Below are 22,193 nucleotides of genomic sequence, written 5' to 3'. Positions count from 1 at the left end.
TATTGCGTTAGGCGGATGGTTGCTCTTCCGCGTCTTCATAGTGGCCATTGCTGTAAGAACGTTCGGTCTCTCTTTATATATGTCCTTATTTAATAAAGAAATAGCAAGAAATTAGCTTTATAAAAGAAAAAAAGTGATGAATTTCATTTAAAGACATGGAGGATTGTTTGTTGAAAACAATGAGCCAGACACGATGCATGTTTCCATACGTTGAGTCACAAAGCTGCACTGGCATATCGGGAAAGATACAATAGCCAGTCAAAATAGCGTCATCTTCTGTTACGAGAGGAGAATCTCAAGATAACACAATGATAGTTTCACCCACAGGCTAGATCTTTGACCATCGCAAGAGCACAGCAGCGATGATCACGGGCAATACGCTAATTAGCTCACCCAGTCCCGCATACTCGGGCGGAATCCTGGCATTCACAAAGGCCCCAGCCGCAAGAAGCACGGCAAATGTGTTGTAGACAAAACTCCAAACGAAGTTGAATTTGATTCGTCTCACAGAGACCTTGCTAGCATTCATCATGGTGAGAAGGCCAGACAGATCTGGACGCATAAGCACGACATCGGCTGCAGATTTGGCCACATCGCTGCCTTCGTTCATGTGAACGCCGATCGTTGCTTGCGCAAGCGCCACGGCGTCGTTGGTGCCATCACCGCAAAATATGACAATCGGCGCCTTACCATGCGAAGAATTACTCAGGAGTCTTTTGATGTAGACCTGTTTATCTGCCGGAGAGCTGCGGGCATGAACGTTGCCTTCGGGGATTCGTAACATTGTGGCCACGTTTTGCACGGCGGCTTCGTCATCGCCCGATACCACATGAACCGATACGCCGCGTCTCTGCAAAGACTCGACCACGTGAGTTGCATCAGATCGGAGAGAGTCCTCGAGACCGAAGACTGCAAGTAGCACACCGTCGATGGTGAAGCAGAACGCCGTATAGCCTTGTGTAAGCACCGGCTGCACCAGGGGGTGGGTGGAAACCCCCAGCCAGCGAGAATTCCCAGCTTGGAGCCTTTGACCAGCTAGGTTCGCTTCCACGCCTCGGCCAGTCAAGCTTTTGACGTCAGGCACAGCTGTTGCAACAACCCCCTTTTGCTGAAGACGATTACTAACAGCCACCGAAACCGGGTGCTTGCTGTCGCCGACCAGGCCTAAAAGAATCGACAGACAGGATTCTCCGTTTCCAACGTGGTGCTCAACAGCTACGCTGAGCTTTCCTTGGGTCAGGGTTCCTGTCTTGTCAAGGACCACGTGAGAGGCTCTGTGGGAAACTTCGATAGAATGTGCGGACTTGAATATCACGCCTCGCTCCGCCGCAATGCCGCTGCAGATTACAACCACCATCGGGACGGCGAGACCAATGGCACAAGGGCAGGAGACTATAAGCACCGTGATGGCGTAGGTGACAGCCTGGACGGTTGCTTCGGATCCAGTCTTGCCTTGCATTGCTATGCCAACAGCCACCCAAATGACAAATGTAATGATAGTCAAGCCCACAATGACTGGAACAAAATAGGAAGCCACATTGTCGGCAAGTTCTTGGATCTTTGGCTTAGAGAGTTTGGCTTCATCGACCATGGCGGCGATAGTGTTAATGGCGTTGTCACCTGGAAGGCGAGTTAGCCTGACAAATAGAATTCCTGAGCCGTTGATTGTTCCTGCAATGACACGCGATTTGGGATTCTTTTCGACAGGTCGGGACTCTCCAGTGAGCATCGACTCATTCACTTCGGATGACCCAGATGAAACAGTTCCATCAGTTGGGATTCTCATATCGGGGAGGACCTTAAGCGTGTCTCCGTATTGCAGCAACCTGACGTCGATTTCCCGTGCCTCGGAGGAGTTTGATTCGTCCACAAGAAGGGCGGTTTGGGCCTGAAGTGACCGAATGGATATTGACTCAACCGCCTTTTGTCGGGCAAGCGTGGCGATATATCGTCCGAACATGATCAATGTAACCAGAAGTGTGCTTGTCTCGAAGAACTGGCCAGTAGAAAGAGGTTTACCAGCAACGAGAAAGCCGAAAGAGACGACAGAGAAAATGAATGCTGCGCTGGTACTCAACACGATAAGAAGATCCATCTCAATGACTCGCGAGAAGACAAGAGCCTTCAAAGCTTTGGGGTAGAAAGGCCCTGCTATCACAACCTGAATGATAGTAGCCAACGCCAGTGAGGCAGAACTATAGGCGATTTCTCTCTCGGGGATGGGAGCCCATGCCATCACTAAGACTGGGATCGTGAGGACTGCAGATAAGAGAGTCATGAGCCCGGAATGGCGGACATGCTTGCTTCCAGCGGCGAGTGCTGGGTCACCACAGATGGGCGCAAGATTTGCTATCTCACTCCAGTGTTTTTCAATGAGATCTCGTGCACCAACCACTTCTGGATCAAAGGAAACGCGAACAGTACAATTCTCCACAAGGGATATGTCAGTCACGCCTTCTGGCCAAGCCTGGTTGACGATTGAAAATGGATCCCCAGAAACAATGATATCCATAGTTGACCCATTACTGGTGATGGTCTCGCATTTGAACTCTGTAGTACGCTCCAAGTGCTTGATAACAAAGTCCACAGTTGAGAGATTGAGGTCCAAGTCAAATTCAGCTCGAGAGAGAACTAGACTGGTCTTCAAGTTCTTAACACCTGTTACTGTCGCGAGCGTTCTGTTGAGTTTCGTCTCACAGCCAGTGCAAGTCATACCAGATATCGAGAGAACCACATGCTCGACGCCTATGGCTTGGCTCTCCAGGTCACGGGCAATGCTAACAAGCCCACTCTTCTTCTCTTTGGGCAAGGATGGCCTTTTGGAGGTGCAGCAAATATCAGCACAGGAATCATCCGCTGACTCGATTTTCCGTTCGTCTGCTTCAGAGACACAGGGACCGGTCAATCTGTCGCTGAATGTGCTAATATTGGGTTTGCAGCAACCTTTGCTGGCACATTTTTCAATACCACGCGCATTTCTATTCTTTCGGCCCTGGTTGGTACGACGAAGCAGGGATTGACTGGTAGACGTGCCACTTGCGCAGCGAGACCCAATCGAACCGAGCGAAGAAGACTGCTTCAAGGCTCCTTCAGAGCACCGCGCCTTCTCCGGCGACGAGCCCTTTCGAGGCTCACAGCATGAGTCTTTGCCAAGGGCAACAAGAGCACGGCAGATACATCCGAGTGCTGTAAGCTTAGCAGAATATTGCTCTCTAACCGAGCGACGATGACGGTCGCAAGCTCCACGCTTGAGCGTTGCAGCTTCCTGTGTGGATGTCGAAGGGAAAGCTACATCGTATCAAAATCAGTAGAGTAATGTGACAGTAAGGCTTTCCATTTAACATACACTGTCCAGCTGCTTCCATGCAAGGGGTGTTGGACCCAGTATCGCACTCACGTAAAGCCAGACGGTCGAGGCAGGTCTCATTACAGCAGGGCGAAGACTTGCCCTCGCAGCACTCTGCTACAATAGGTTCAGCGGAAGTAGCAGGTTCGCTCGACCGTGGGGTACCGGAGCTGGCATGTGTGGGAGTGTAGCCTGAAGAAACACTGCAGTTTAATACCCCAGCTTCGGTGGTAGCACTTTCTGCACAACAAGCTTCCTTGGAAGCAGAAGAACCAAGGGAAGGGACACTCTTTATACCAACAGCCTCGGCAGACTGGTCGCCGCAGCAGCCTCCCTCGCAAGCCCCGGGCGGAGCCTTACCCTTGCTGGTCTCAGTAGGCTCCTCACACCAGGGGTCTGCAATTTTGGCGGATGATGTTGTATTGCTGCTGCCGTTGTTTTGAGCAGCGCCGTTCTCACGAAAGTTCTCTTGACCGGATATCTCCGACGATGTACCGCCATTGCAGTTGACAGAGGTATCTGGGTTTTTTACCTCTGCTTTGTCAATTGCATCTGCTTGAGAGGGCGTGCTTCCGCAACAAGAGCGTCCCATAGTTGCTGGTTCGATAGTTTGATGTGGAGTCGTGGAGGATTGTGGGGATATCTAGGTCCAGTTGTGGGGGATCACCTGATGTGTAGTTTAGCTTGTTTGCACATCACTCAACTTGTCCCAAGGAGCAAGGAGATCCCAATTTCTCATCCTCCTTCAATCTGCTACTGTGTCATTCCCCTTCTTTCTAGCACTAGATCGCCTCTTAGATCGGAGAATTGAAGCTGAACATTCTGCTAAGAGAGCGAGTATTTCAGGCAGAAAGCAGATATCCAATAATGTCCCATTATAGCTCAGCTAAGTGGTCCAGTGCGGCTGGCCACGCTCCCAGCGACTCAGCTGTACTTAAGTCCATTACTATACGCGGCCAATTCTCAAAAAGCCCTTGGCTTTAAAACAGCGTTAGATTTCGTGTTAGCGTGAGTGTGAGTGACATGGGCTAGCCCACCAGATGCAGAAAGAAAAACAGCCATTTCATTGCTAACCATACCGCGCGGTCATCCTATTCAATCTGTATCTCTTCTCGTGTCAAATTTGTCCATTGTAAAACTAAACCTTCCAATGTATCCTCCATTTCCCTGTTAATAGCCGAGGGCAGTGATATGTCTTCCTTTGCAGTCTTGGGCGTCAGGGTGGCGCCTAGGTTGACCTTGTCATATTCTGTGCTTTTTTCCAATTCACGGTAAGGAGACTTCATTCGACGACACTTATGTCTCGAACCTTCTTCTTCCGATTGTCCATCTCCTCTTGCAGTCTCCCCTACATCAGATACTGCATGACTGATCAAATCTCGATTATAACGAGTGCGAGTGCGGCCACGGGGCGCATCGTCGTCATCAGAGCAAGAGCGGAACCGCTTGCGGCTCACTTCTTCTTTTTCCTCCTTTTTCCTGAACAGTTCGCGCTCCTCAGACCTTCTGCGATCTTTGTGTTGGGAGTATTTGTGTGCGGCATAGCCTAGGCCTGTGGCGCCGAGAGCTGAGGTGATCTCTCGTGGGCGGCTGCGGTCTTCACGATCTGAGCCCGATGGGCTGCTGTAGCGGCCTCCTCCGCGGCTGCGACTGCGACTGCGGTTGCGGGTTGAGCGTCTGCCGCAGGTGTTGGATACGGTATAGGGCACGCCATGGCTGACGGGCTGCCCGTAGTAGTGCTCAGCGGGAATGCTACCTGTGACGGGGTCGTTCCCGTATTCGATCAGGCCGGCTGGGTCGCGGGATGGGTCGGGGTAAAACTGTGATGGAGCGCGGCTGCGAGACCTTGAGCGGTGTTTTCTGCGGCTTATACCGTCCTTCCCATATTTCTGGCTTTTCCTATTCTCGTAGAGGCCTGTGGCAGCAGCAGTAGCAAGTCCGGCACCAACGATTGGAAGAGCCTGTTTGACTCGACTTCTGGAGCGAGACCGTTCACCCTTCCGAGAACGTGAGCGGCTGTGGACCTTTTCATCCAGGCCAGCAATGGCCGCACCGGCCAATCCGGCGCCAGCCATATGCTTGCGGCGCTCAGACATGCTGCGAGCCGAGTCATCCTTTTCTCCATCCTTCTCCGAGCGAACCCAGCTGAAAGCCCGAGAACGGGAGCGAGTGCGAGGCCGGCTCTTGCGGTCTCCAGCATTTGACTTGCTGCGTAACGCAGCCAAACCAGCAGCTATGGCCGGGGCGCCGACACCCAGCTCGAGGAGAGTCTTCGCACGCGAGTGAGAGTGAGAGCGGCTACGGCTCCGGCTCGGACCACGGCCATGCCGGCTGTGGCGGTGTAAAGAGTGATCAGATTCGAAGGAATAAGAACGGCGATGGCTCTGACTGCGGCGGTAATAGTCGCGGGCGTGCGACGCAGGATTGACAGCCCATGCACCGATAGCGCCTGCACCAATAGTCTTACTAATGCGGCTGGCCCCGTGGCTGACTTCGCCATCTTTCTTACTGCGGCTGCGGAGAAATTCGGTCGCACCTATATCTGCCAATGCACCCTCCGCCATATAACGGCGGTGATGAGGATGGTCTTCACAGTGGCGGGTTTCCTTCCGGATGTAGGCCATACTGTCATCGCTGCTATAATCCTGGTCCTGATTGCCGCCACGACGACTGGCCTGGGAGATGGAACCACCAGGGTCCAGCTTACGCCGGGAAGGGCGGTCGTATTCGCGGACTCGACGGTGTCGATGGTAGTAGTCCGGGTCCTCTTCGGCGTCAGAATGGCGAACGACATTGTAATCAGATTCGCGAGGCCTGGAATAAGCATCTCGGGCTTCACGAGTAGGTAACGATTGTTCTCGAGTGGTGACAGGTGCAGGGAAACAAGCGTCCCTGAATTTGAAGAACGGGTCATCAAAAATTTGGGTCGCTGCATGACCATGGGTATGTTGGAATAGAACAGCCTCTGTTGTATGTACATTCACAACACCATTCCGGATTCTGAGATGTCGGCTCTCTTCCAGGCTATACTTGCATGCGTCGATCTCATAGAGTAGCTTTTGGACGAGTGTGTGATACTTCCTTAGTTCCATTGAAAGAGGGGGCAGCTGTTTTTCAGTGTCCAAGCTTCTTGATGACTCCTGACGAGACCCATCAACATCACAGATACTAAATGTTTGGATAGAGCTGCTGAGCTGATCGAATTTGGAAGTGTTCACCTTCTTCTCTTCGAGAAGTGTGTGAATTACATTCCTTTGTTCGATAAGAGTAGATTTTACTTTCCTCCTGTTCAGGGTTAGAGTAAGGATTTGAAGATTTCAATGTTGACTTAGACATACTTGCGAAGTTCCCCGGCGTACATAATAACATGTAACATCAGCAACGTGGTTGACTTGAGCCTCTCCAAATTGCTCTTAAGGACATCCAAGTTCGGACCGAGGAGTGCAACGGTTACTTTTCGGGCCCCACGAGTAAAGCAATTCTTTTCACCATCTTGATTATGTTTTTCGATTGCGTTTTCAATTTGTTGGAAGACTGCTTTGCATTCCTGTAAGACTTCTTGTGCAATGCAAAAGGCCTGCTCCGAGCAAAGCTTCGCCTGGTCGTCTTGTTCGAGGGCTTTAGCGAGCTCGCTGAGAATGCTGCAGGTGAGTGACACGTCGCAGGAAAGATCTTGCATAGATTGGTTTGCGACCTTCACAGTCCGGTAAAATGTACAGAGTTTGACTGATAATTTAGCACCAACGTCCGCGATCTGGAGTATGCTGGCGACGACCCCGAGAACCTCGAGCCCAGACATTACGTGGTCAGACGCCACCGATAATTATGTACAGAGTAGCTCTGTTTTTGAATCAAGATGGGGTTTTGTTGCAATGTATTGCTTATGCTACTAATGTTAGATGGTGGCTGTGTGCAGATGCCAAGACAGCAATTGTTTTATGTGCATCGACGTGATTCTATAATTCCACACTATCACTCAGCAGAAAGGGTCAATACGACGGTCGCGCGACTTGAGGGTGGTTCTCACCCGGCTTCTCACCCTGTCCATGGCACACTTACCCAGCCATCCATCGCTCTATGATTGCATTCTATAAATCTATCCCGCATTTAAATTGACACATACGACCATAGGGTGTGGAAAACAGGGCTTCCCGTCCGCTCAGCCGTACTTAAGCCACACGCCGGTGAGTTAGTAGTTGGGTGGGTGACCACCAGCGAATCCTCACTGTTGTATGTTTTTGTTTTTGCATTTCTCAGCGGCACTCTGGGATGAGTGCGGGTTATGGGTGGACGTTTTATGCTCGACTGGAAGCTCCTCTATTGTAGTTGCCATCATATGAGACTATGAAGTATGGAAAAGAAAGACAAGGGAGAGGGTCAACCTTGGAACATTTGGCTGCTTACCACATACTGAGCTGAAACTACCACATGCGATCAGCTGAAAGATTCCAAGGTTCCAAGAGTAGAAACTGGTGTACGGGTGGGTAGGCTGTGACGTTAACCTTGGAAGGTAAGGAGCGCTAGTCCATTTATGGCAAGTTTGCTCCCAAGGTTGCTTTTTTATTTATCACCCTTAAGCCCCCCGGCATTTACACCTGAACATATCCCGAGGTCTTGTCTAGGCAGTGGGGGTCCACCAAGATACTTTTCTCTTTTGACTGGTTCTTGGTTCGTGTTACACATTGGTTTCACGCGTGGGGGGGGGTTTCGGCCGAACCGGTAATGTCTCGGAACCGACAATCGGCCCCGGCAGTTCGACTATGAACATACATAGACACGATCGGCAGTCCTAACTCTCCTCCACTCCTTTCTAAACAGTCTTTTGCCGAGTTGCATACCTCTTGATTCCCCGCAATACTCCCTCCCATGAAGAGTCCTAGGCCATTCTACCTATGACACTACTCACTCGCAACAGCATGAGCGAAACACGGCTCAGAAGGCTGGCTACAGAGCCTCTCGAGTCAAACTATATACCTAGCCTTCAACATAACACACCGCAGGTTCTGTGGATTGGATGCTCTGATAGCAATTTCAAAGAATTCACTATGCTCAATATTCTTGATGACGAACTGCTGGTGCTCAGAAATATCGGCAATATGATCATTGATGGCGACCTGTCCTGCGATACTACTATAAAACATGCCGTCGTTGACCTTCAGGTTGTCCTCGCTTCCAAAACCATTGCTAGTTCGTTTGTCTTACCTCGTCTAGGTGAAACACATCGTCATTTGCGGCCACTACGGGTGCCGCATTGTGAAAGCAACTGCTAGAGATGGGTTGAAAGGTCCATGGTTGAGGTAAGTCTTCTGCCTAGCCCTGGAGGAATTCCATGGCGTTACTAATAATGGTCATATAGCAAGCTCAATGCTCTCTATTCTGCGCATCAAGGTCTGAATCAACTTCCAGTGTCGGAGCGGGATCGCGCTTTTGTCGAGTTGAATATTCTTGATCAACTTCATTCTCTACGCGAACGTCCCGAAGTTGCCAATGGAATTGCGCTAGGGCGCTTACATATCCACGGGATAGTGTATGATTCGGAGGTTGAGAAGGCCTATCGATTATCGGAAGGGTAGCGGAACGCCTAGAACAGGTGTCGAGGCAGCCTTGTTTTCCCCCCTCTCCACCTCAGTGAACAGCTCAATTCATTTCATTCCAACTATCTACAGCAGGACGGAGATTCTTCACTTCCGGATGACTTGGCTACTACGTGCATGTGATGTCCACTGCGCGCAAAGAGGAAGAAACAAGAAGCTGAACTGATCGATAAAAGAAAAAACTGACTATGACAGAGATCACTCACTGCCATGGAGACAAGGGGGAAATGGCCAAAAGATGCCTGAAGATACAGCCTGAGCAACATGACAGTTGACAACCGCGATTGTGAGCACTCAGGGTTCCGAGTTGGAACCCGGCGAGAGACAGTATATTTTCTGCACATCCGCCAGCTCAGCTTCAAAATCGATCTTGAGGTCTTTCAGCAGGCCGTCGCCGAGGTCAAAAACCCAACCATGAACAATGGGGTACTGGTTCTCCTGGTAGCTTTTCTGGACGGCCGCGGTTTTGATGATATTCCTACAGGATTCCATCACATTGAGTTCAATCAATCGATTGTATCTCGCGTGCTCTTCGGGTATCGCGTCGAGTTCCTTCTCGTGCAAGCGATAAACGTCACGGATGTTCCGGAGCCATGGGTTAAGCAACCCAAGGTCAGCAGGCGTCAGGGCCGCCTTGACCCCTCCACAGTTGTAGTGGCCGCACACGATGATATGCTTGACCTTTAGGTGCCGCACAGCATAGTTGATCACCGACATGACATTGAGGTCGACATTGGGCACCAGGTTGGCGATATTACGGTGGACGAACACTTCGCCGGCCTCCAGACCCATAATTTCGTTGGCGGGGACACGGCTGTCGCTGCAGCCAATGTACCTGATTTGCCGTTAGACGAGCTCCGATATGAAAATTTTGACGAGAACCAGGCCATGGCTATGGTGCTTACAGATAGTCTGGCGATTGCCCAGCAGAAAGCTTGTCAAAAAAGGAGGCATCCGTCTGTTTCTTCGACGACACCCATTTCTTGTTGTTTTGGAAGATATGGTCCAGCGACTGCCGGAGATACCGATTGATATTGGGTTTGGCCATCCTGTCACTTTGTACAAAGACTTGGCAAGCGTGAATAGCGATTCGAGGGTTTCGTCGTCTCACACAGAACAGGAGGCTGATATTCCGAATCCGTTGGGACTTGTCGAGGGGTCGTGCTTAGATAAGCCCGTGCCAAGACCGGGATGTTCCGCCTGGAGGTATGTACATGTAGCTCTGATGGTGACTGCATACAGCAAATGTCGTGATTCCAAAATTAATTGATTATTTTCCATTAAGAATTGGTCCTTCTACTCGGCAACAAGACTAGTTCCCAATTTCTGTAGCGTTTTCACGTGCTTTTAGTGATTTTTTGAGATATCTGGTTTTTAGATCTCTTATCTTTCCCCCTCTCAGTCCAATATGGGTAGACGGCAGAAAAAGGCGGGGGGAGTGTCAACCTACGTATGACCAGGGATAACCAGAGACTATTTTTCTAATTCTCTCTTTTAAGGGTACAATCCTACAAAGGCAGAAGCCTAACAGTACCTCAAATATGTGCAGAATCCCAAAGTGATATCTGCGCAATTGACAGCACAATCTAGGTTTTGTTGATCCTTCTATATAACCCTCTCACAACCCCAATTTCAATTATCTCAGTTCGCATTGATCTCACCTACCCTGACACCTCGAACGGTCTTGTCTTATCCATTGCTGGAACTTCCGCTGACGGCTCGTGGGTATCCAGTTCCACGGGGGGCTCCTCCCTTTCATAAAGCAAGTTATACACCGTGATTCCGCCGTTGAACCTGCCCACAACCGGCTCCCCTCGCTGAAAGCCGCCGAAAGCCGCCGAAAGCCGCCGCGGTCACTAACCTGGTACCGCCGTCCGACGATATCTGCAAAATGCTGGACGGGTAGCGGCTGGACGACGTCACGCGGAAGCTCTTAAGCAGCTTGCCTGGGCTCGCGGGGGATGTGGTGACCATACGGCTCACACTGTCGCGAGACGGAGGATGCTCTTGCCATCTGGCATGAAGGCTACCTGCGTGATATCCCCCAGATGGCCCGGCAGACATGCCATCCGAGGGATACCGTCCATCTGCGCGTGAAAATTGGACACACTGGTCAGGTCATCCAAGTGCAGGCCAGCCAAAAGCGTTCCGTCGGGAGACCATGCCAGCGGCCCCCGGATCTAGATGGTGGACGAGTAGCGCTTGCGCTTCGTTTTGTGTAGATCCACGACGTCGACACTGAGCGTGGAATCCAGGGCCTTACTCCCGTGGGCGAGGGTATTGTGACACCGTTCGCCTGGATGCAGAAGACCAATACGACACATACTATGCATGATATGCTAAGATAATTGTGTGACATAGGACATTGTTGGAATTTCGTCTTCATTTCGTCTTCATTTTGATGTGAGCGGTATGGGCAGGCTGTCTCTAACGAAACAAGATTCGGTTGTTCAAACCAGCACAGGAAGGTAACAGGATTAGCACAAGGCTGCTACCAATCCCAAAATACCACCGGCCAATGGGAAAAGTGAGCGAACGGTATTAAGACACGCCCATCTCTTCAGCAGGGGGGCCAGTTGATTCTCCTCACTGGCGGGCTTTTCTGACGAGTCTTTCGCATTCGCAAACTCGAATATGCTCGAGTTTGTTTGTACCATGAACGCGAAGGTGTATGGAACGATAGCAATATCGAGAATTGCAGCCCCCCCAGTACAACCAACAACCCGACTTCAGAGCCAACCAAACAAAGCCTCCCGCTCCCAGGATGGCGAAAGGCGGCCCTAGCGAATGCCCCTTGTGATAAAATGCGGCCCATTGTTTTGCAGCTAAATGCTGGGAGGTTGAACAAGCCTCCAAGACAGCGGGCACTGCTCCCCAAGAGTAGGTGAATATTTCGCCTGTGTTATTGACGTGCTTAGTATCCTGCATATTTTCTTTTCAAGATAGACACATACCCGACAGCCAAATGGACGACGAGACTGCAGCAATTTGTGCTAAATTATGAGAGTTCATGTTGACGGTATAAGAGCTTGCCTTGATTCTCGCAAACTATTCAATCGAATCGTTACGGACTTTATGGGGAGGAAAGCCTAAATGGTTGGATCATCATTGCTTCACATTCCGGATATCGGGTTTAGGACAGCGCCAAAGCCCGGCAGATACCGAAGACGATCCCGCACTGTCACCTATTCATAAAGAATACTCGGACAATATTCTTCCCGCGGCCAAGTTGGCCCATTCTTATCCGCCCAACATCCTTTGGCTTTGGGTGATGGCATTTCTCCTATGCGGGTTTAGGCGTAGGTGTCCGGGACCTGGAAGCCTGGCCCCGTCCACACTGCCGCTGAGTCATCGGGCGTGGACCTCGAGGTCACCTGCCCTACCCGTCATCTATAGATTGTCCGAGGGACTAGCAAGTGATATATCTCTCAAGCACCAGAGCAACAACGCCTAGACCTGTATATGAAACGAGATCTGATATTTCTCTCACATTTTTAACAGTGTACTAGAGCAAGCTCGAGTATGAGAGGCTTATTCGTTAATAGTATTATATCATAACAGCTAATACAATATCGCCTATGATTGAATATCGACTTGTGTAGAAATAATTGGGAGCTACAATGTCAGGCTATGAACTAGGATGGTCGAGGAAGCTCTCAATTCCAGGGTTTTCTCCCCAACACGCGAGGAGCGATATTAATCAGACGTGTCTAGGTGGACATCACCACTTAATTATGTAGGATATATCATGAGGGTCGTAAACGATTACATTGTGAAAACCAAATTTCTCATGTGCAGTCTTTCACAAAAGCCAGGGTATATAGGTCTACCTAGATCTCTATCGGAATGTGTTGGTCTGAACCAACACTGGGAGGTGGTTTCCCTTTTAGGTAGTAGCATTTCTAAGAGGATGGATGTGATACTCCCATCTATTGAGGAAATTTCCGCTCTCAGCACTTGTTCTTTCCTCCCTTTGTCTATATCTTCATCTCCTCCAACACTTCCAAGGTCGATGAATCGCGCAAGCTAAAAATGTGCGCTGGATCCAGACCAGACTTCTCGACGAGGAATGACTTTTTATATTCGTTCCCGACTTCGGCAAAAATCGATCGAGTGACTTCGTTGATTAATCCCAACTTATGGCTGCTGAATATACAGGTACATTACCTAGGCACCTTTGCCCCGAGGTGCTTCATGTATTGGATTCCCGCAACCCCAACGCCCCCGGCAGTGTGATGAATAAGGATGGTCTAACCGATTAAGTCCAGCTCATGCCAGTGAGAAACCACGGCGCCTACTTCCCCTGACTGCAGATTCGCACGATGCTTCAGCCCATAAATAACAGTCGGGGAAAAAAATCGGCATAGTGGAGGATGTGTGCACGCATGAGCTGCTGTTTTCGTGTCTAACAGTCCTCTACTCCGCCACCCGCAATTGCTTCAACAGTTCCGCTTGAATGTCGTGTAAAATCTCCGTCATCTGCTCCGGGGTGTGGAAAGCCTCGTTATACACCAGCCGCAGTGTCAACTGATCACGGAACGTCCACACAAAAACCACTCCTTGGCGTGAAAGTATTTCCACGCCCACCCCAACATGCGTGATGCTAAACCCGCCCTCCGGGGTCCCATATTCGCGCTCCAGATATTTCTCCATGATCCCCATGCTGCTGATATCGATATCGCTGGGTGGCTCTGTTGGGACCGGCAGGTTCTTAATCAGCTCCACTAAAGTGGACGCATACTCCCGGTGCGCCTGGAGATACTCGCTGCTGATGCCCTTCTCGTACTCCGCCTGATACATGCGGGCATTCTCCTCCCACGTACCGGAGGCGTCGACCCGCACCAACCAGCCGGACGTGTATAGCCCGGCTGCCGCCGCGGGGGTCGAGTACGGTTCGGGTAGATACGGCCGCAGCGACTGTTTGATGGTGCTAGTGTAGTGGCGGCCCTGGTGCTCGGCGATTGCGTGCCGGAAGTTGACCGCGGCTGAGACTGGCATGCACGGCGGCCGTGATCCCGACGCCTCGTGCTTTTGTGGCGGCCAGAGCGGCGGACGTGGTGTCGGGCGACAACTTGAGCTCGGCCGCCTGCGTGCCGGAGGGTACGCTCGAGGCATCCCCGGTATAGGGCACCCCGAGGGCGCCCGCCGCGAGGGCAAAGGTGCCGGCTGCCCCGTGGGCGATAGCCTTCTGCTCGGCGCTCGTGGTGAGGGGCATATCTCCGGCTTCTTCGACCGGTGGAGCCAGCCGTGCGACCTCCGATCCCCAATGGAAGGAGTCGAATGGGTCTGGCAGCTTCGCCGAGAGGAGGGTGTCGGCGTGCGAGACCATCAAGTCCACCAGCTGGCCGAGGAGGATCAGGCCGCCGACTCCATCCATGCGCCAGTGTGCGGTGTGTAGGAGCAGTTCACTCGATTGGGGGACATAGTACAGCTGGGCGTCGGCTGATGGTGCAATGGTCGGAATCACCTCATCGGCGGACTGGGCGTCGGCCTCCACGGTAAAGGTCTGCGAGGCCCATTCGGTAAGAGCACCGGGGGAGTCAGGAACCGTGTAGACGACGTTCGAGTTGGAGTCGGGATGCGCAGCCAGACTGGGGTGCTGGAAGCGCAGATGCAACCAACTGTAGCGGATGAGGGTTGGTAGAAGGTCGGGCTCGCCCGACAAGGTCGCGAATGCCCCACGAGGACTGATGGTGGCTGTGTAGTTGACGGCCCAGTGTTCACGACCGAGCGGGTGGCCGGGATCACTGACCAGCTTGATAAAAACCTCGTTAGGGCCAAGGCGCCGGATGAAGGTGTTTGGCGAGTGCTCGGCCGTCGTCCACGGCATGTTGAGGCCTGGGTGATTTCTGGGTGATTTCTGGGTGATCGATGCAGGACGGACCCCTCGTTGGTCATGGCAGTGGATTAAATAGGGATGCGACAAAGATTAATTGGCTCTAAGCACCGCGTCGAATAGCGTTGGCCAAAATGCCCCGATAGCGGATCAGGGTGGAGAGGCGTCGTCTCCAAGAGAATAGGTAACTATCATTATTGATTGGATAGCATGATGACTGTGGAAGACCAAGCGTGGGGGCCAGCTGACTTGGGGCCATACAGGGGCTACCTAGTAGTGACAGACTGCGATGTAACCTGGATAGAGAGCTTACCCGAATTTAGCATTACCTAGGTAGCCCCCGTGGATTGATACAGGAAGAGGAACCAACGGGAGTCCCACGCCAATGCGGGCCGTAACCACTCGGCCCCACCATATAATTTGTTCCGTTACGTGATACCTCGCACTATACATCGTGAAATGGATGGGCTTTACAAAAGAGAAATCCTTGCACAGGCATTGCATATGACAACTAGGGAAATACTTTTCAGCATGATTCTATTCCTTATGTTGTGTTTTTCTTCGGCATGAAACTGCTAAGTGGCATGCAGTGAGGGTCTATATGTGTCCAATAGAGACTCCCATCGAGGAGTATCCATGAGAAGCGAATTAGGAACCTCCCTCTCGATGTACTGCAGAAGGAATGTTAGTTCAGTGATTGAATAAGCAACAGATGGCCTTCGGAAAACTCACGTCACGGTATTTGCTTTCCATCCTCATTCTCAAGAAGCACTTGAAAGGCATTGTGTCCTTGGTAAAACACTCGAACAAGGTTTCCCCCGGAGAGCCATTATCAGACACCAAAACCGTCGATAAAATCTCGAGGGTAATTGCCCATCCACCACGATTCTCTAAGCCCAACGCCCCAAGTAGTAGCCCGACGTGGTTCTGAAGAAGTGAATGATGCACCTTGCTCCAGACATTCTGCAAATCATCCGTTAAGGTGGCTGCTCCTGGCGGTAGTGCGTCAAATCTCACGCCGTGATTTCGCAATGTCGGGACATGCATTCTCACGCCTCCGAAATCGCGCACGGCAAATCCTTTGATTCGACCTGTCTGACGGCAAACACGGGTCACAAGATTTTGCCCGTGTCCTTCTAACCCGATTCCATACTGAACCAACGGGGGAAGTACGAGCTCAAACAGGACTGTAACGTATCTGTTCGATATGGAAATCAACATCTGTCCTGATTTTTTTCTGTCACCAACCATTCCACTGACCTTTGAAACCATTCCTTTTTCTGAGCGGTTGTTTCCAACCCAAACAGAATCTCTGCATATGTACGACCGTCTCCACTAGGCTTCTGGGCCAATGCTGCAGCAATAATAAGAGTTTCATCATTTGCCCGAGCCCTGGTTTCCAGGCTATCTCGAAGAATACAAGAAAGGTGGCGTGCGTCGTTGAAGTTTTCCTGACTGCCTGTTACCGCTGCTACCTCTCGGAAAACCCAGAGATCACTTGGAAGCAATTTCTCCAGGATCTCTGATTGAACAGGGCCACCGCAGGTTGTCCAAGGCGTGATAGTTCGCAGGGCGGAAGTTATCTGGCAAGCCAATGAGAGCTTCAAGTGGTAGTTGAATGCCAAATCTGGTCGTAGGGTCATAGTACGCATTGATGCCTGAGCGTCGGCACAATTCTCGATGAGCTTCAGGACGGTGGCGTTGGGGAATCTCTGGTGAATAGAGGGTAATTGCTGAGAAAGACAAGGGACGATCACCCGGTCACTGGTTGTTCCTGGAATCTCAAGTCTCTCTAGGAGTGGCTGCAGTTCTTGCTCAAAGTGGCCTGTAACACGAAGATCGGTACGTGGAACAGAGATAAATGCCAGAGTTGGCTTGAGCATTGCAGGAATATCGTCTGCGGTGACCTGTTTCAGTGGTGCCTGAGCATAACACAATCGATGGTACTGTTCAACAAAAAAATTAGAAAAGAGCTCAGGGGGGATTTGGTTTCAATTAATGGAACCCTACAGGATGACTCGGATGGCCATAGGTCAATGTACGTTCCCAGTGAGCAGACCTATCCTTGAGGTTTAATAATGGCTGGTCCTGACCAATCTCGAGCCATTTCTCTGAGTAAATCTTTAATACAAGAATGATAAGATGGCATCCATAGTATCTTACCTTGATTGGCCGCTGAGTTGCGCAACTCTCGAACGATTTCATCCAGTACGGTCTCGCTGGCGACGTCTCCGAACGAAGTACTGAGGACCTTGAATACTGTCCCTGGGTCGAATTCTTCATGATTGGTATCTGCGATAATCACAGGTGGCTGTAAGCTGTCTGGTCGTACAACAGACACCACGCGATCATCTCTCATTTCAATGATAGTGCTGGGTTTGATTGCCACCTTGACCAAGGCTATACCCTCAGGATTGAGTGTACTGAGTAGGCATAGTATCTGTGGCCCTTCGGGTGCAGTAATCTCAAGCTTTGCAGGAACTAGACCTTCGTTGACGATTTCTGCAAGAACACGCTTGGTTGTTTCGAAAGACGCTCGATTGTGCCTAGAAAGGATAGTCATGTTTTTCTGTTGGAATCATTAAAACAACTTTTTATGATCAAGAGCATACGCCCTCGAATATAAGTATGTCCTTGTCTGCCTGGGATTATCCCAGCTAGCCTCAGCGTCTCAACAAAACAATAATGCTGTAAGTATTGTAGCTATCTCAATTGGCTGCTTTTGTCCCGTCTATTCTGGGGCTGCTGAGAGATTAACTTGGCTTTGCAGTTGATCGTCAAATTCTAGCCATGACACGTAGCGCGTGTTCTCTCCACTTTGCTGATAGGTCACATCCATTAAGCCACAGAAATTTATGTTGTACAGTATTATGAAGTATCGTGAAATAGTGCAGGATTACTCCGTAGAGAGTGTCAAACTGTAAGATATGACATGTGACTATATAAGGTTCCCTCACACATCTTCCTATGTCTCCATCCACACTCATTCCATTCCAACATCATGGCCCAGTCATTCCCGCAAGTTCCTTATTTGCCAGATCCCAATGGGGAAACTCGGATTTTCGACTCTTTACGGGAAGGACCCATGGAAAGAATCCTTCCATATGGATTTCCCCACAAATTGGCCTCCGATATGGCTTGGAAAGGAGAAAATATCTCTATGAATTATTCTTCAGGCACTGACACTCCGTACCTGTTAATTCTTCAAGCTCCGCAGTTGGACGAGATAGACGCAGCGCTCAGACACTTCCAACGTCAGCCAGCCACCGTTCTACTTCCTTTCTCCCCGCTCAAGACTGACGAGTATCTTACAGATCTGAATCAGCCAATAGAGACCTTGGACGCGTCAACGTTTCCTTTGCCGTGCTTGCACCCAATTCTCCGGTCCGCATCAAACAATCTGCATTCAGGCTATGGATTCACACTTATTCGAGGAGTCCCAGTAGAACGGTATTGTCGCAAAGAGCTCACGATCATCTATCTCGGGATCTCTTCCCACATCGCCGCCATCCGCGGTCGGCAAGACCATCAATTTGAAGGGCGGCCAGCAGACGTGATGCTGGCCCACATAACCGACATGCGACACCCGGGTGACTCGCAGAACTTTTCCCTTCCAGCATACTCAGACGGCGAAGTGGTATATCACACAGATGTGGGGGATATCGTGTCCCTCTTCGTCTTAAGTGAACCCTCAAGTGGCGGTGAAAGTCTGCTTGCGAGTTCGTGGACCGTGTACAATGCTCTCGCAGAGACCCGCCCCGATCTGATCCGCGTATTAGCGGAGGACTGGCCGATACCGAGGTGAGCAGGAATTCTGAGCCGGAACTTTATACTTCGGGGAAAGGATACGATTTGCTGACGGCCTCACTAGTGCACAAGACCCCAGTCTGATCATTCACCGGCCGCTTCTGTTCTACCAACCAGCTTGCGGTACAGCCCCAGAACGGGTGATCTTGCAGTTCTCTCGACGATCATTTTCTGGATTTGGTTCTCGGACCCAGACGAATATGCTCAGCGCCATCCAGGTGGAGGCACTCGATGCTCTCCACTTTCTTGCAGAAAGGTTTCATGTAGCCATGAAGCTGGAGAGGGGCGATATGCAGTTCGTCAATAACCTAAGCATGATACATGCTCGTAACAGCTATGTGGATGGTCCAGACAATCGGTAAGCTGGTAACCATGGTGAGATACGTCCAAGACCGGCTAACTGAAAACATCCGAAGCCGTCACTTGCTACGTCTGTGGCTTCGCGATCCTCAAAACTCGTGGGTGACGCCGGAGCCACTGCGCAACCGTGCCGATCGGATTTTTGACGAAGCTTTTCGGAGGGGCCCGCAGGTATTCCCTCTGGATCCGATCGCTAGATCGGTGGGGAAGGCTGGAAAAGATTGAAATGATAGGAGATACTACCGGTACAGCTTTAGTAATTGCGCAGGCTATACCTACCTTGGTAAAGAGTGACTTTAGCGACTCACACTCTAACTGATACCTTGGAACTTTCGAGATCGCTTTCAACGATGAACTATCATATTTATAAATAAGAACTTACGTCTATTGGCGCAGAGCATCCCCAGCTAGCTTGACCGCTCATCTTGGATCTACATCTGTCTTGGGTGCTACTCCATAGACAGATCTTTCGAGGTCTAATACTTTCCTTTTATCATTTACCTTTTTTATATTATTCAGTCCTGAAACAATCACAATATGAAGTGGTTATGCGTCCACGGCACAGGGTCCTCCGCCACCATCTTCCAGGACCAGCTGGGTAGGCATTGTTTGACCGTAAGAAAGTAAAATTGATTTAACCCTGAATCTGTAGCGGCTGTCACAGCCCACCTCCCAAAGCATGCATTCCATTTCATCAACGGCCCCTTCACCTCCAAACCAGCCGCCGGTCTGGACCTCCGCTATCCAGACGGTCCCTACTACACATGGTGGCAAAAGGCAACCGTGCCTAATATTCGAGCTGCCTGTGAAAATTTCCATAAATATCTGATCCAGCACAACAGCCCATATGACGGGGTGGTATGCTTTTCTCGGGGATGTCTCCTGGTCGCTAGTTACATCTGGTTTCACCAGACAGAGAGACCAACCGAGCCATTGCCATTCAAAGCCGTGGTATTCATATGCGGGGGACCGGTCTTCTCGGTGCTAGAAGGGCTGGGAATGACCATTTCGGACGAAGTTCATGAGTGGGACAGACGGACCAAGTTAGCTCTACGTGAACGAGCATCTAAGGAAGCGATCCTGAAATGGGGAAAGGACCGATGGACTACTTCCGGGGAAATGGTGATACCGATCTCCATTTGGATCCGTCGGCCCCGATTGACCCCTCGAACGTATTCGGACTGGATACTATACAAACGCCGCAGAATCTGCGCATTGAAATTCCAACGCTCCATGTCTATGGGCGAGTTGATCCTCGGTTGCCTGCTTCGCTGCAACTACTTTATCTATCAGAGTCCACAAAACGATTGGCATATCAACATGAGGGCGGGCATAATATTCCACGGAGCTCTGCGGCAGCTGAGAGGATTGCGCGATTAATAGATGAATGTGCTCAGATGATGGTGGATACGCAATAATCGCACTAAGACAGTTAAAAGTGGAAGTAATCTGAGCTTTAATGTAAGGATGTGAACATACTTTCCGTCAATGGACCTAACATTGCGATTTCCGATTTCGTTGCCGAGATTGCATTTGATCCTTCAACCACTTAGCAGAATCGAGTTTCCCATCTAGAGGTTCCCCATCAAATCCGCAAACCTCGACCAATTTAATCCCCTGAATTGAAGAAAGCTCTCGAATGCCCAAGTCAGGCTTGAATTTGTCACATGGAGTTGTAAATAAGAGGTCGTCATTAAAAGCAAGACGCAGATACCTGAGTCTTTTGCACTGTTTTAGTAGCTGGACGCATCTCAAAACGTGAAGAGCAGGTAAGCGCGTGTCAATATTATTGGAATATAAGTGATGCATCCTGCTTTTACAATACACACTCGTTTTACTAACCAATCTTCTACCTGAAAGATTCTAGTATTAGTTCACCTCAGTTCCTATAGTTTAACATATTCAAAGGTGGATATAGTCTAAAATCACAAGGAACCGCGCTTCATCCATCGAGAGTGAAGGGAGCTGTTGCTGCGCGCTTCATGAGTAGCCCGGTTACCATTGCTATAACTGAGATCAAATGCCCAGACAGCCTGGAAGCAATGCGTATCCACCTGGGCTTTCTGGTTGTTGGCCTGGGCGTTGTACGAGCTGTTGGCCGGGAAAAGACCGATGATGTTGTAGAAGTAGGCCTCGTGAGGTGTCAGCATCTTCTCCGCAATCAATTCAGGGCGTGGCAAAGAATTAATCACGAAACTCACGTCAACGGCAGTTTGCAAGATGCGAATTTCAGAGGGAACTCTGTCCTTGGTTGTTTGGTTGATGGATTTCAGCTGGGCTGCGCTGCTCGACAAGGCGTCCATGAGCTCGAGGAGGGATTGTACGAACTAGCGTCATTAAGTATAAATGACTGACTTATTTTTCGTCCTCAACCTACATTTGAGTATCCCTCGTACACGTCCTGCTCCTTCCCCCTGATCGGTAATGATCGGCGTGTTGGTCATAAATTTTACATTTGTTAGAACCACAGTGACCATCGTGTCTATCTCAGTGTAGATATCCTGAATTTTATTAGGAGTTGTTTCATTCATGGTCCCTAAAAAACCCCCACTTACCGGAATTGGACCAGCGTCCGCAGTGGAATTTACTACCGATACGAGCTCCTTAGCAGCGAATCCTTGCTGTGCTAGTTCATTGAGAGAGTTGGCGATTTCGGAGGTTGAAGCAGCGACCGCCCAGCGCGTGCCAAGGCAGAGAGCCACGACGAACGAGAGAAAAATGCGATACATTGGATAAGAACGAGAGACTCGTAAATGCGCGGCAAAAATGGAAAGAGAAGTGGAATAAGAGAGTGGAATAAGAGAGTGGAATAAGAAATGAAATAAAAGAATGTGTGAGTGAATTATCTTGAAAAGAGTGAAAATAACAACTCGAGCAGATGCATACGAAGAAATAAGGACGAAAATAAGGACTATCATTATAACATATACGTTACTTATAAGAGGGCTTACTTCCCCTTACTAGGCCTAAAACGGATTGACACAATTATACTAGTTAGGCTAGACCCTCATCCTATATTTAGGCTGTTTCCATGTTAATTCTCGGCTATTCAGACATGAACAGGAACACTAAGTTTGGACTATATAACTTGTACAGTAGTCTTTCTATACACTATATACAAATCCAAAAGATGGGGCAAAGTCTATCGAGCCCCAGAAAATGCAACCCATAGTATAATTAATCCTTCAATCACAATACCTATGCCACGCAATATTCAGTTGACGTAAAATAGGAAAAGAAAAGAAAAGAA

General features: G+C 50.0%; 10 protein-coding genes across 10 annotated transcripts; 3 read left to right on the top strand and 7 right to left on the bottom strand.

The window, feature by feature from the left end:
* Positions 1 to 328: 328 nt before the first annotated feature.
* N7519_006260 (cation-transporting P-type ATPase PCA1) lies at positions 329 to 3,938 on the bottom strand (the record flags this gene model as incomplete). Its single annotated transcript, XM_057293036.1, has 2 exons — positions 329 to 3,288; positions 3,347 to 3,938. 2 exons carry the CDS (start codon positions 3,936 to 3,938, stop codon positions 329 to 331), a joined length of 3,552 nt encoding a protein of 1,183 aa, XP_057147847.1.
* A 499-nt stretch (positions 3,939 to 4,437) lies between these two features.
* On the bottom strand, positions 4,438 to 7,145 carry N7519_006259 (DUF3824 domain-containing protein; the record flags this gene model as incomplete). The annotated part of the gene is made up of 2 exons (XM_057293035.1): positions 4,438 to 6,631; positions 6,685 to 7,145. 2 exons carry the CDS (start codon positions 7,143 to 7,145, stop codon positions 4,438 to 4,440), a joined length of 2,655 nt encoding a protein of 884 aa, XP_057147846.1.
* A 1,117-nt stretch (positions 7,146 to 8,262) lies between these two features.
* N7519_006258 (putative carbonate dehydratase) lies at positions 8,263 to 8,919 on the top strand (the record flags this gene model as incomplete). Its single annotated transcript, XM_057293034.1, has 3 exons — positions 8,263 to 8,505; positions 8,558 to 8,643; positions 8,703 to 8,919. The coding sequence occupies 3 exons, from the start codon at positions 8,263 to 8,265 to the stop codon at positions 8,917 to 8,919; spliced, it is 546 nt and encodes a 181-aa protein (XP_057147845.1).
* A 315-nt stretch (positions 8,920 to 9,234) lies between these two features.
* Positions 9,235 to 9,988, bottom strand: N7519_006257 (carbonic anhydrase; the record flags this gene model as incomplete). Its single annotated transcript, XM_057293033.1, has 2 exons — positions 9,235 to 9,775; positions 9,846 to 9,988. The coding sequence occupies 2 exons, from the start codon at positions 9,986 to 9,988 to the stop codon at positions 9,235 to 9,237; spliced, it is 684 nt and encodes a 227-aa protein (XP_057147844.1).
* A 931-nt stretch (positions 9,989 to 10,919) lies between these two features.
* N7519_006256 (anthrone oxygenase family protein) lies at positions 10,920 to 11,952 on the bottom strand (the record flags this gene model as incomplete). Its single annotated transcript, XM_057293032.1, is given in 5 exon segments — positions 10,920 to 11,120; positions 11,436 to 11,667; positions 11,686 to 11,720; positions 11,800 to 11,873; positions 11,895 to 11,952. 5 exon segments carry the CDS (start codon positions 11,950 to 11,952, stop codon positions 10,920 to 10,922), a joined length of 600 nt encoding a protein of 199 aa, XP_057147843.1.
* A 1,404-nt stretch (positions 11,953 to 13,356) lies between these two features.
* N7519_006255 (uncharacterized protein) lies at positions 13,357 to 14,770 on the bottom strand (the record flags this gene model as incomplete). Its single annotated transcript, XM_057293031.1, has 2 exons — positions 13,357 to 13,887; positions 13,943 to 14,770. The coding sequence occupies 2 exons, from the start codon at positions 14,768 to 14,770 to the stop codon at positions 13,357 to 13,359; spliced, it is 1,359 nt and encodes a 452-aa protein (XP_057147842.1).
* A 581-nt stretch (positions 14,771 to 15,351) lies between these two features.
* Positions 15,352 to 17,339, bottom strand: N7519_006254 (uncharacterized protein; the record flags this gene model as incomplete). Its single annotated transcript, XM_057293030.1, has 4 exons — positions 15,352 to 15,447; positions 15,509 to 15,974; positions 16,037 to 16,673; positions 16,940 to 17,339. The coding sequence occupies 4 exons, from the start codon at positions 17,337 to 17,339 to the stop codon at positions 15,352 to 15,354; spliced, it is 1,599 nt and encodes a 532-aa protein (XP_057147841.1).
* A 438-nt stretch (positions 17,340 to 17,777) lies between these two features.
* N7519_006253 (TauD/TfdA family dioxygenase) lies at positions 17,778 to 19,168 on the top strand (the record flags this gene model as incomplete). Its single annotated transcript, XM_057293029.1, has 3 exons — positions 17,778 to 18,577; positions 18,621 to 18,941; positions 19,000 to 19,168. 3 exons carry the CDS (start codon positions 17,778 to 17,780, stop codon positions 19,166 to 19,168), a joined length of 1,290 nt encoding a protein of 429 aa, XP_057147840.1.
* A 312-nt stretch (positions 19,169 to 19,480) lies between these two features.
* Positions 19,481 to 20,361, top strand: N7519_006252 (uncharacterized protein; the record flags this gene model as incomplete). The annotated part of the gene is made up of 4 exons (XM_057293028.1): positions 19,481 to 19,541; positions 19,596 to 19,801; positions 19,856 to 19,968; positions 20,019 to 20,361. The coding sequence occupies 4 exons, from the start codon at positions 19,481 to 19,483 to the stop codon at positions 20,359 to 20,361; spliced, it is 723 nt and encodes a 240-aa protein (XP_057147839.1).
* Positions 20,362 to 20,868: 507 nt separating this feature from the next.
* N7519_006251 (uncharacterized protein) lies at positions 20,869 to 21,672 on the bottom strand (the record flags this gene model as incomplete). Its single annotated transcript, XM_057293027.1, has 3 exons — positions 20,869 to 21,270; positions 21,340 to 21,444; positions 21,499 to 21,672. 3 exons carry the CDS (start codon positions 21,670 to 21,672, stop codon positions 20,869 to 20,871), a joined length of 681 nt encoding a protein of 226 aa, XP_057147838.1.
* Positions 21,673 to 22,193: the final 521 nt, after the last annotated feature.

This window comes from Penicillium mononematosum (genome assembly GCF_028829835.1).
Source record: "Penicillium mononematosum strain IBT 11891 chromosome Unknown utg000003l:1.0-8172316.0:1.0-8177699.0, whole genome shotgun sequence".
NCBI classification, from domain to species: domain Eukaryota; kingdom Fungi; phylum Ascomycota; class Eurotiomycetes; order Eurotiales; family Aspergillaceae; genus Penicillium; species Penicillium mononematosum.
Note: the sequence above shows the minus strand (reverse complement) of the source record. Positions and strands in the feature narration are given on the sequence as shown.